A 13,955-nucleotide genomic window follows, 5' to 3' on the forward strand; every position below is an offset into this window, starting at 1 on the left:
AGTGATATTGGAAATTGGGTAGAAATGAATTATTTAAGAAGACGGCTTAATAAGAACTTATTTACATTTGATTTGAAAACGGTCATGTTATAGACATCTGGGAAGCAGCCCCACAGTATTGTGTTCCACAGATGAGTAATTCGAAAAGAGAAAGCTTGGTCATGGAATTTTCGTTTATTTGTAGGCATAAATAGAGAGTAAGAGAAATTCTGGACAGTGGTTGTTTCTAGATGAGTATTTCTGTGAATGTTTTAAAAGGTAAGGGTGGGAGGGATGGACAATAGGTTCAAGCTCATTGGAGTTCCTGCCATGAAAATAATAATAGATTTGCAGTGAACTGTATTAATTCTTTAAAAATATCAATAAAAATAAGTATTCAAATGTCTAAAAATTTTTGGTCCCCCCCCCCCCGACAAAAGGAGGGTGAACCTATAAATCCACTCTTGTTAGCTCGTCCGTCTGCACTTTTCTCAATAACTACGCTTTGGAATTTTTTTAAAATTTTGCACAAACATTAAACATGATATGAGTAAAAAAGTAACAGAATGGATTTTCTCTGAAAACTCCGGTTGCCCCCACCCAGGGATGCCTTTCGGGTTAAAATGGCTAAAATTGACACTTTTGTGCTTATAAAAAAAAAATGGATGCCTTGGATTTTTATAAAACTTTCTAAAAAGTTGTAACTAACTGATTTCTATATAATTTTGTTTCTCTATACTTTGCGATAACTCTTGGGTGTGTACCAGGGGCTCTTTTAGGGTGAATAAAAACACTCCATTTTTGGGACTATTTTACCATATTTGTCCTAAATTTTCTGTGTATGTCTATTTAGCAGTTTTGCATGATGCTGAACTCAAATTTAAATATGTTAAGGCCTTGAGGACTTTTAGGACTAAATGGGGAGGGGGACAGATGATGGACTTAGTCATTTCTTTTTTTGCATGGTGCAGAACTCAAATTTACATATGTCAAGGCCTAAAACTGCACTGTTTGTTCATTTTCACCAGGATTTGACGTCCCCTGAGGACTTTTAGGGCTAAATAGGGGGGGGGGGCAAATGCTGAACTTAGTCATTTTTTTTATACCTTGTTCACTGTGCACTCACAGGGAGTTGCCATGCATGCTTCACTTGTTTTAAATAAATTCTTCACAGAGATATTCTTTGTTTAATTTTATTTCTGTTTCAGGAAATCTATTTAAAATATGTTGTGATATGAACGTTACGCGTTCGACGACATAAATTAATGAGAATTTATTTATTTACAACCATATACTTTATTTAAAACAAGAAAGAATATTTATATATTTTTTATTCAGATAATAGCTTCTGGTGAAAAATGCATAAGGCCATATGTGCGCATATGTGCGTGCGGACATGCGCGTTGTTGATCTCTGCCAATCCTGTGTGGACTCAGATTAAATATTTTGTTTAATGTGGTTACCAATATAGTTCATGGGTTGTAGAGTTTGTTTGTTCATGATTTTGCAATGTTTGACTTACCTCGATAAAGCTGGATAGTATGCAAAAGTTCATTTCATTACAGAATCCGTTTGCATGTGTAAAATACATTTGGAACGCCTGACGCACCGTCGTTAAAGTTGTTTGCCGCTGTGGAAAAGAGAAAAAAAGAGAGAGACAGAGGTCAAAAGGGCGATAATTGCCTATTTCTTCCCTTTTACAAATTGTGTCTGTGTGTCTGCTTTGCGCAAATTATTTGTCAGACTAGTTTTTAAACTGATGTATCTCTACAGATATGAATTTCGATTTTTTTGTTATTTTAGTTATTTTATGTACCGAACCGATGATTTTCCGTCGTGATCCCAGTTAGAATCAAAAGAAAATTTCGATGGTGTCTTTAGTTTCTGTGAAAAAAATAATCTTTTATTGAAACTTATTTTAATGTTGTAACTATTAATGTACCAATTTCTATAAAATAGAAAGAATATAAAGTTTTTTTTCATTTTGCTTTTTTCCTCTTTTCGGTTACAGGCCTTATTAAATCACAAACCAGACACGCACTGTACAGTATCAACAGCACCGGAGAATTCGTGGTTGAATAACCAAAAAGATATTGTGCCATGTGAGTATACATTCGTTTATTTCTTTGGGGGGGGGTTCCGTTTTGTTTTTTTTTTCGTTTTTTTTTTTGTTTTTTGTTTTTTTTGCTTGGTGTTTTTTTTTTGTTTGTTTTTGTTTGCCTTTTGTTTTATGTTTTTTGTTTTTGTTTTTGTTTTGTTTTCGTTTTTGTCTTTAGTTTTTGTTTTTTCTTTTTTGTTTGTTTTATCATTTTTTGTTTTTATTTTTTGTTTCGTGTTTTTTTAATTTTGTTTTTTGCTTTTTGTTTTTGTTCTTATTTTTGTTTTTTATTTTTGCTTTTGTATTTGTGTTTTTTTATTTTTTTTCGTTTTTTTGCTTTGTTACTATTTGTTTTTGTTTCCGTTTTCGTTTCTGTTTTGTCTTCTTGTGTTGTTTTTGCTATGTTTTTTTGTTTTTATTTGTTTCGTGTTTTTTTTTTATTTTTTTGTTTTTGTTTAGTTTGTGTATTTGTGTTTAGCTTCATGTGAATGTTAACGTAAGGAATTTGAATGAAGAACTGTCGGCTAAACTGTTGATGATAATCAGTGGATGTGTTGCATAGTCGGTTCTAACAGTTGTAACGATTTATCTGTTTATCGCTCACGTATATATAATCACGTTTGTTGCACTTGTATGAAGATGCATGCTGCTAAATAAATATATTGTTCCAGCCGTTTTGAAAATCAAACTGAGAGACGGTTTCATAACTAAACTGTTTTTTATTTAATTATTATTTTACCTGTCAATGACGTCGGACTATCGAGTAAGGATAGTGAAAGATAAGGTTAGGGTTGACTAACTAACGACGTAACGATCATCTCTCTCTCTCTCTCTCTCTCTCTCTCTCTCTCTCTCTCTCTCTCTCTCTCTCTCTCTCTCCGTTACCTTTGTTCATTGGACATCTTGCTTTTATTGACAATTTCTTTCTTTGTTCATCAGAGGTTGATATATGTGTACAAGTCCGACATGGTATTTTCTTTGTTCTCTGAGGTTATTACATGTGTCAAAGTCCGACATGGTAATTTCTTTGTTTTCTGCTAACCTGGAATTTGTGTGTGCGTACAATCACTAAGTTCCTTTATCCAACAGCTGGAAAAGTTCTTTGTAATTGTTGAAGGAAAGGAGCTTTGTCTTAGTAGCAGTAAATGTTACCATCCATTTACGTCCTTATTTCACTACAGACTTGAGGCTATTTTTTACAATTACAAGGAAATCACCACTTATTAAGGCTCGAAGTCTACGAGGATAAGGAATGCAAGGTGATAGTGTAGTAATACTTAATGATGTAGGTTGAATAGAATTTGAATTAATTAAGCGTGCGGCTCAACAAAACTTGTTACATTGGACTTAAAGGCTACCATATTGTAATCGGCTGAGGAAGCAGGCAAGTGGAATAGTCTTCCACAGGTGGGCAGTTCTAGGATAGAAGCTTTGTTTATACAATCTACGTGTAGATTTAGGCACAGATAGAGATTGAGGGAAATTGTTGATAGTGGTTGTGGCTAGTAGAGTGTTTTTGGTGAAAGTTTGGCAAGGGGGGGGGGCCATAAATTGGAGCTCAGACGAGCACTTGCTATGAAAATAATGACAGAGTAGAGACAGGCTCGCAATGTCTCCACAGAAGAAAAGAGGTTGCAGGGAAGAGAAAAGGGCATCACCTACTAGATTTCGAAGCAGGTTTTGAATTCTATCAAGGCAAGATCGGATATGCTGAGCAACTCCTGTCCAGATGCGGCAACAGTGCTCCATCCTAAGATGTAGTTGGCTCTTATACAGATAGAGGAATGCATCGGCAGCGAGATACCTACTAGAGCGGTAGATTGATTGAACCATTTTCCCAGCTATCTTGGCAACAGATTTGATGTATGTGTTCAATTTCAGATCAGGTGTGAAGATCAGTACCAGAAACTTTTTTTTTTTATTGCATTTTCACCTCAAACAAGGCACAGTGCCACTTTGATGTAGAGGGCTACTATCTGGGACATAAATTGCAGGGATACTGTGTAGGGAGTTGAGCAGCAAGATGTCTGTTTACATTAGACTTGAACTACTGCATGTCAGTACAGTCGTGACAGCAGGAATCCAAAATGGAATTCCAAATCGAAAAATTGCTGCTAGGCTCATTTCACTTCATTGGAATGTAACACTTGCAGGAGCGGAGGGACATTTTCTGATCTCCGCAGATTCTTTACGTCAAAAGAGACAGTTGTTTGTCTCTCTTGATATAATTGGTGACGCCACGTTATGAAGGTAAACGTAGAGGTGATGTAGCAACTGTAAAAATGTTGAACTTTTTGTTCTCTTGCTAGTTGTCATAGCAACCTATGTTTTAAAAACTTACTATTATTTTTTTTCTTTTCCATTTTAACCCTAAATAAGGCACAATGTCACTTTGATGTAGAAGGCTTTTATCTGGGACATAATTTGCAGGGATACTATGTAGGGAGTTGAGCAGCAAGATGTCTGTTTACATTACACTTGAACTTCTGCATGTCAGTAGAGTCAGGGAAGCAAGAACCCAAAAGGGAATTCCAAATTCTAGCAGTTCTGTGGAAGAAACTGTTAGAGTAGGTTTTCTGGCATCTAGGGATTTCTACTGTGTAGGGGTGGGATTTTGCTGCTTGCCGAGTTTGTCAGGGTATTTACGTCGAGGGGGTACAAGGGCTTGTAGTTCGTTGGAGCACCTATCATTAAAATACTTGTAAAACAGGCAGAAGGATGAAACATTTTGTTGATGGGACAGAGGTTGAAGTTTAGCTGACAGTTCAAGACCTATTAGGTTGGCGACTCTCTTTTTACAAAAATTCTGGAAATAAGTCAAGATTTTATTTGTTCTCTTTTCATATGTTGGTTATTGTTGTTAATTTTATTTGCAAATATTTTGAATGTTTTCGATTTAATGTTTTTATTTCTTATTGTTTTGTTATTCAATTTGCTGTAGTAAACTGTGCATACAAATATTAACATTATTTGCAAAATTTTTAAAGGGCAAGGTTTGATTTCTTCCCCCATTTTTCCGTTTTGCACATCATTTTCATTTTTATAGTTGCTTGTGTACAAAATCCGGAATGGTGGAAAATATTTTGATATCTCAGAAGAAATAACAAAAAAAAAACAATCAAAAAAAAAACTTTCTTTAATTGCATGAAAACTTTAATATTATTTACAACAATTTTGAAATTAAACCAAAATGTTGTTCCTTTTTTTTTCACAATGAAAATTGTCATACGTTAACATTATTTGTACAATTTTTTAAAGTAGGTCAGTGTGACAAAAGTAATGCAAAACGTGACTTACACAAGCGACAGAACATTTGTCTGTCCTGTCGGGTGACAGAATCAAGGAAAGAAAGAGAAGAGAAAAACGGCTTATTAATCTACATATGGTATTAATTTGCATATGAAGAAAATAACTGAAGGAGAAAGCATAGAGCAGTCTTCTTTTTTTGGACAGCTGAGAGAAGGACAGACAATGAGAACGGTCGGTGAACATTACAGTTGAAGTCGGGAGTTGGCAAGAAGGAGTTTGTACGAATATTTATTATTATTATTATTATTATTATTATTATTATTATTATTATTATTGTTGTTATTATTATTATTATTATTATTATTATTATTATTATTATTGTTATTATTATTATTATTATTATTATTATTATTATTATTATTATTATTATTATTATTTACTAACTAGAAGTATTCATACAAGACATTATAGAGGACTGCTTTTTGAGAACAACTTGTTGTGTTCCCTGGAGTCTAAGTGACAACAAATCTCCCCAGTCTTTCAGTACTCTTTACCTCTTTTGATAGCCATTGCAAATGAATTTGCGTTATCGCAACAGCCGCTTACCATTGATTTCTCGTTGGCAGCTACCATTGGTCTTCACTGGAATTTGGGTGGCAATAAGCCTCCTAAAGGTCCCAGTGCTCTTTGCACTCAGCTAGTGGAGGTCTGACTAGTGCTTTTGCTTCTTTTTTCCAACCTCCTTGACCCTTCATTTGGTGTGGTGCCGTCATTATTATTATTATTATTATTATTATTATTATTATTATATGCAGCGTCATACGTTATTGCAAATCGTCTTGGCTTATTACAGAAGAAAAAGGGAAAAATGAAGGATAGAAGGCCACACTGGCAGAGGCGGCTTGAAAAAAGTATTAAACGGTGGTGGAAAGACATTGGTAGAATCGAAGAAATAAGAAAAGGAGTTAAACTAGGACAGAAAGCCAAGGACGAGCTTGAAAGGAGGTATAGATTGCTGGAAAAGGGAACGATGAACGTTCTAACAATGTTGAAAGAGAAGGTCCACACTGGTGGTATAAAAATTAGGAACTTTGTTGGAAAAAAGTGTTGCATTTCGGCAGAACAACCTTTTCCGGAACAATCAGTCTCAGCTGTATAAATAATTAAATGGTAGTAAACAGGCGGGAAATAACAACACTCCAAATGCAAAAGATGCAAGGAAGTTCTGGAGTGGGATTTGGTCCGTTGAATAGCGATATAATGAGAAGGCTAGCTGGTTGGGAGAGGTCAGAGAAAGGCTATCAGAAATGCAGCAGATGAAGAACGTTGAGATAACCATCGATGACGTTAAGGCTGGCATACAAAGGATGACAAACTGGAAGGCACCTGGTCCAGATGGAGTAATGGGCTTCTGGTTTAAACAGTTTCCATATCCTTTATTCACCTATAGCTGCTGCTCTGCAAAGGGTTGTAGAGTCGGGAGATGTTCCTGATTGGCTTGTGAAGGGAAGAACAACACTGATTAGGAAAGATCCTGCAAAAGGAACAGATGCCAATAATTATAGACCAATTACATGTCTGCCATTGATGTGGAAACTGTTGACTGGAATATTTGCGGAGAAAATTTATGAACATCTAGAGAGTAATGGTGTTTTTCCTGATGAACAAAAGGGGTGCCGGAAAGGCTCGAGAGGTACTAAAGAGCAACTACTAATTGATAAAGCAATAATGCAGGATGCGAAGAAGAAGAAGAAGAAGAAGAAGAAGAAGAAGAAGAAGAAGAAGAAGAAGAAGAAGAAGAAGAAGAAATCTGAGCATAGCATGGATCGATTACAGAAAGGCTTATGACATGGTTCCTCATTCATGGATACATGAAGCACTATTGATGATGAAGGTTGCTGAGAATGTGGTAGGGCTTTTGGAGACCAGTATGGCTCAATGGAAAACGGTGCTGACAGCAAACAGAGAGGAGATGGGGCAGGTTGGCATTAAACGGGGGATATTTCAAAGAGATTCGTCACGCCACTTCTTTTTGTAATGATAATGATGCCACTGAGCATCCTCTTGAAGAGAGAAAAACTGGGGTATAACTTTGGAACTGGTGACAGACGCCTCAACCATCTACTGTTTATGGATGATTTGAAAATATTCGGTAGAAATGAAAAGGAAATGGAGAGACTGGTAGAACTTGTGGGGACATACTCAGAAGACATTGGGATGGAGTTTGGGATTAGTAAATGTGTGGTGCTGGTGATGAAAAGAGGAGTAAAGGTTCATTCGAATGGAATAGTGCTGCCAAATGGAGAAATCATGAAAGAAATAGAAGATACAAGATATAAGTATTTGGGAGTGCTGGAGGCATCATGAACAGAGAAATGAAGGGGAAAGTCAGGAAGCAGTATCTTAGAAGAATGAAACTAATTGCAAAGTCGAAACTGTATGGGAGAAACCTAATGAAAGCAGTAAATACATGGGCAATCAGTGTTTTGAGATACAGTGCGGGAATTTTAGAATGATCTGACAAGGAATTGCATACCATGGATATCAAAACAAGAAAAGTTTTAGTAATGTTTGGTATATTTCACATTCGAAGTAGCATAGCAAGGCTGTATTAAAAGAGGAAAGATGGTGGGAGAGGATTGAAAAGTGTAAAAGACTGTGTTAGAACCGAGGAGATGTCGTTGAAGGAGCATGTGGTTAGAAGTGGGGAGTGGATGCTTAAGGTTGTGGCCAATGAAGTGGAGGTATGTGAGACCAAGACTGATTATGTGAAACGTATGGATAGAGAAAGGGCAGAGGAACTGGCTAGGAAGAAAATGCATGGAAGGTTCTCCCAGGATATAGCAGAAGTGGCTGATGGAAGATCATGGCAATGGCTTAGAGCTGGGTATCTGGCTAAGAGTACTGAAGCTTTCGTTTGTGCAGCACAAGAGCAGGCATTAGGAACACGATTGTTCAAAAAAGTGGTTCTAGGAGAGGAAATTGCTGCAGAATGCCGAATTTGTGGTAAGACCGCAGAGTCAATTGCGCACCTTGCAGCAGGGTGTAGTGGACTGGCCCAGAGAGAGAGTACCGCAAAAGACATGATCGCATGGGACTCCAGATATATTGGGAACTGTGTAAGAGGGCTGGGGTGAAGTGTGCTGGAAAATGGTTTGAGGAGGTGCCTGATGAAGTGAGAACAAGTGAGGATGGCAAAGTAGAGGTATGGTGGGACAAAAGTGTCATAACGACCAAGCAATTGGAACATAATCGTCCCGATTCGGTCGTCATTGACAAAGTCTCAAAAAACTGGCAGATTGTAGACTTCTCAGTACCCTGGGACAGGCATGTGAGAGAGAAGGAGAATGAGAACTGAAGCAATTATGCTCCATTGGCCTTGGAGATAAGGCGTATACACGGGGTTAAACACACAAATAATCCCGGTCGTAGTTGGTACACTAGGAGTAGTATCAAGTCGTCTGGAAGGACAATTGAAAAAACTACAAATCCCCGATGTTTTAGGCGGCCTTCAAACCTCTGCAATTATAGGTACCACCAACATCCTTAGAAAAACCCTTGATCTTCCTGGTTTGAAGCCGGGATTAAGGGAAATCCTCTGGAAATGAATCCCATCCCTTTCCAGAGAGACGTTCATAAGCGAAATCAGATTTATTACTACTACTACTACTACTACTACTTCTCAGTTTCCTTCAGTCAACATTTTATTTGTTCGTATTTTTTTCCAAATGCTATTTCAAAATAGGCAATACGAAAAGACAGTGGTTGCAATGTTGTTATAAAAAATAAAAATGATTCGCATAGGAGTCAAGACGAAACGAAACGAATTGTAATAATTCGAATAACACACAGAAGAAAAACTAGGTAAGAAAATAAAACGTTATGACAAAAAATTATTGTTAAAAAATGAAAAAAAAAAAATTACCATGGACGAAAATAGAACAATTATAACATTTAAGCCAATAAAGCAAAATCTCAGACAAACGGAAATATAATTTCTCTGTTCGCGCATTTCAGCGGAAATTTGGAATTTTCACACTCATCTCCAATTATTAAAGGAAGAAAAAACGTCTCCTCACTACTGTTAATTACATGGCTCACAATGTAGCTTAGAGAAGAGAGAATATATATATATATATATATATATATATATATATATATTAATAAATATATATATATAGTCATCCACATACAGTACTGTTTCGCTGTTTCACAGCTCATCAGTGCGGCTAGACGGGCAACTACCTCAAGCCAGGATTGAAACCCGACCGTTTATACGGCAGTCAAGGCTTCTAACCTTATATATATATATATATAATATTATTCTAACCTTATATATATATAATATAATATTATTTTATTACAAAAATTCTAAAAAAAAAAAAAAAGATTCTATTCCTCCTTACAGACGTATATCTTTGAAAAAGTCTGTTTGTACGAAAAGCGCTTTGAGTTTCGTTCTTTTTACATTTCGTGATTTTTTTCTTTTCTTTTTTTCTTTTTTTTTCTAAATCGACTTATTTATTTTATACCATTTCGAACAGTGTTCACTTTTTTATTGGGTTGTATTACACTTCGTGATTTTTTTTAATTGACTTATGTATCATTTGTTAACATTCGATTATGGTTCTCTTCTTTTTCAATATATATATATATATATATATATATATATATATATATATATATATATATATATATATATATATAGTGTTATAATGGACTAAATCCAGAGGAAATCCGGGTATGAGAGCTCAATGTGGTAAACAGAGCAATAAGATAAAAAATATAACACGGAAATTACATAATTGTCGATGCAATAATTTATTTCAACCTTATGGTATTTTCAAGCATCTAAATCAGACAATTACATTTTTGATACTGAAAAAAAGAAAAGAAAAGATCGGGCTTCGATATATATATATATAGTAAGTTATAAAATATATATGGCGATTAAGCTACACTGAATATTCCGCGTTTCATCCACTCTTGGATTCCTCAGGCTTATAATAAGAGAGAGAGAGAGGGGGGAGGGAGGGAGAGAGATACATACATACATACATACATACATAAAGTTATATATCGACAGAGTGGAGAGATTCCTTAGAGTTCATTTTGGCCCACAAATTCCCAAAATCATGCCAATATGGCGCATATCCAACACCATTGTTAGACTTCTGTTTTTCACTATAAAATAATGAATTGACTTCCCAGCTAAAAAAATCTATACATTAATAGCATTTCAACTTCCATATCATACGTATCATATTGTGATATTCGATGTAATCATGACCCGTTGGGTCACAACCATCACTGTTATTTATTTAACTTTGATTTTTGTATTCATTTATTTTCGGACTATTATCCTCATCTTCATAGTTGTTGTTTCAACACGTTTCGACGAACTCATCTTTTAGCTTTCTTCAGGTTATAAACTGCAACGGGATAGGGATGCTGAGTCTTTTAGCTGTATCCTTAGTAATTACTGCCTTCCAGTTGGTGTTGTCTCATCACGTTTTGGATAGGATTGAAACCGCTATCTTCAGACAATGCTTACCTGGAACCATAGTGACTCAACGCCTATATCCACTGCACCATCGGCTTGGGAGGGTGATCAAGGTTAGATTTTATGGTCTTATAAATCCAATTTTGTAATCTTATTTGGTCTTCAATTGTCGAGTTCGTATCGTATATATCATTTTTTTATTTTTTTAAATTCTTTCTGATGAGGTAATAATTTGTGTATTCAGTTTTTTATTTAGTTTTTATTTTATTTATTTTTTTTTTTTTTTTGTGTGTGTGTGTGTGTGTGTGTGGACTGTTATCCTCATCTTTATAGTTTGTTGTTGTCTGAAAATAGTGGTTTCAATCCTACCCAAAACGTGATGAGGCAATAACTATGTAATGTAGTAATTACTTGAGATATAATTACAAAGGTCTTTATACGAATAATAATAATAATAATAATAATAATAATAATAATAATAATAATAATCCCCAATAACAACCACACAAGATAATATGATTAAAACCAACCACATCAAAGCAAAGATCGCAAAAGCAGACTCTGTTAACAAAAAGACAAAACAATAAACCACATAATAAACGAAAGCAGCAAACTAGTCTCAAAAAGGATATAAGGATAGACACGATCAAGCAGTGAAGGCAGTAATCTCCGAATTATGCCGACAACTGCATCTTGAACACACTGACAAATAGTACAAACACACAAACCAGCAGGAGTACTTAAAAACAGAAGTCAAAACTCCTATAGGACATGGATATACAAACAGATAAATTCATCCAAGCAAGCATATATTTCACGGTCGCAGCAGTTCACAGTCAGTTTCGAAACTGACTAAAGAACTCAAAGGGATCTGGAAGATGAAAAAAGTCAAGACCAACAATAGTAGGAGCACTCGGAACAATACCGAAAAACTTTGAAAAAAGAATGGGAGAGATTGGAATCAGAAGATACAACATAACAATAATGAAAACGGATGAAATATTAAGGAAAATCCTTGAATGCAGAAACTAATACACATGAGCTACAGACACAAGCCAGACATATAGAAACTGCTATAGAAGTAAAACACAAAATAACACCATATGGAATCAAGAAAACAGAAACCATTTAAAGTTATCACCACCACCCCCACCCTCAAAAGTGTCAGCATCAACTGATAACACACGAAATAGTCATGAAGAATCAAGGAGGATAGAAGAACCGAGAAGATAAATCACTAACCTGGCCTCCACTGGATGAATGCAAAAAGGACTGGGACCTTGGGGAGGCTTATTGCAATCCACATTACTCTGAAGACCAATGGTCACTGCCAACGAGAAATCAATGGTAAGCGATTGTTGCGATAATGCAAAATCATTTGCCAAGATTATCGAAAGAGATGGAGAGTAATGGAAATCTGGGGAGAGTTGTTGTCACTCAGACTCCAAGGAACACCACGGATTGTTCTCAAAGAAATCTTTGATGATGGCCTGTGTGAGAACTCCTTGTGAGTAAATAATAATAATAATAATAATAAGAAGAAGAAGAAGAAGAAGAAGAAGAAGAAGAAGAAGAAGAAGAAGAAGAAGAAGAAGAAGGGTCCAAGGATCAATTGCTCATTGATAAAACAATACTTTGAGATTGTAAGACAATATCCACAAATCAGATAGATAGATAGATAGATAGGATTGGAAGTTTTTAAACTTTGAAAACTATATAAAAAAAATAAAAATAAATTTAAAAACAATTTTTTTAGTCCTTCATTGGAAAATTACTTTGTCATTAGGTCATTTAATCTTCTGCAATCGCTGAATCAACTTGCTTTTTCGAATTCACAATAGTCCTAAGAATTCAGGAATCATCAGCTGTTTACCATGAAACACTGTCTCTGGGATTTAAAACAAAACAGTATATTAACTCATGGCTCCCGAGCAGTGTTGATCAAACAGCACATCCCTTAAAAAAAGGAACAAAAAAATGTTCCGGATATGGGATCTATTTTATTTTATTTTTTTTTTTTGTTCCAGATCAACTAGGCTAACCTATTCATGTTATCAAAACTAGAAATATATAAGTGACCTTGTCGGTACGTGTGAAGAATGACCTCTACCAAACTCCCCTGTTGTTTGTTTTGAGTATGGTACTCTTGTTATTCATATTACGAAAAGTAAGTGCCTGTTATGAGTGGGTAATGAAAAAGTGCCTCGTAAACGATTTGTTATTTTTGGATGACTTGAAGTTGTATGCAAATCACAAAGACCAGCTAAGTATACTTGTGAGAACTGTTTAAATGTTTAGTAATGACATAGGTATGAAATTTGGCATGAAGAAGGGTGGTACTCTGAAATTGAAAAGGTGAAAAATTATTAAAAGGGAAGGAACGAGGCAATGAAAAAAAGGTTGAAGAAGGATACACCTATTTAGGAATTGTGGAATTAGATAAAATAAAAGAAGCTGAAATGAAAAAATGGTCACTTCAGTAGAGATCTACTAGCGGCAGTGGACAAGGAAAAAAAACTTGCAATGGTTGTCAAAATGTGACTTTAAGATTGGGACAGAAGCCCTAATGTGCTGCATAGGAGCAACCACTCAAGACAAATTATGCAAAATATCACATTGATAAAATGGTTGAAGGTCCCCTGTGTCGACTGAATTGGCAGAAAGATAAGAATGTACAACACCTCATCAGTAGTTGTGAGAAATTAGGTCAAACGAAGTACAAGAGGCGACATGACAATATTGCAACAAATGTCTATTGGAATATATGCAAGAAAAGAGAGTTGGAATGCTACGAAAAATAGTACAAGCATATTTCAGAAGGGGGGTGGAGAATGATAATGTCAAATTATTGTGGAATATGAATATCCAATGTGATAATGTGATTGAAGCAAGGAGACCAGATTTAGTTTTGTTGGCAAAAAAGGAACACAAGACAATAATCATTGATATAACAATGCCAGCTGATGTGAATGTGGAAGAAAAAGAAAAGAAAAGTTGAAGAAAGTAGAAGTTGAATCTATTGTGATGGGAGCCCTAGAGGAGATGTGACAAAAGGACTTGACAAGTGGATTGAGAAAATTGGGATCCATTTCGATGTTGGAGTACTTCAAATGAGTGTTTTGTTAG

General features: G+C 35.4%; 1 protein-coding gene across 2 annotated transcripts in view; it reads left to right on the plus strand.

The window, feature by feature from the left end:
• LOC145261279 (receptor-type tyrosine-protein phosphatase epsilon-like) overlaps window positions 1-13,955 on the plus strand; it is a 536,465-nt gene that overhangs the window by 417,195 nt on the left and 105,315 nt on the right. For both annotated transcript variants that reach the window (XM_080119758.1, XM_080119759.1), the window contains exon 7: window positions 1,991-2,081. In XM_080119758.1, the coding sequence (XP_079975884.1) occupies window positions 1,991-2,081 (91 nt within the window). The remainder of the gene's footprint in view (window positions 1-1,990; window positions 2,082-13,955) is intronic.

The sequence above is a fragment of the Euprymna scolopes genome, chromosome 37, assembly GCF_053919585.1.
Source record: "Euprymna scolopes isolate OS-2025 chromosome 37, ASM5391958v1, whole genome shotgun sequence".
Lineage (NCBI taxonomy): Eukaryota > Metazoa > Mollusca > Cephalopoda > Sepiida > Sepiolidae > Euprymna > Euprymna scolopes.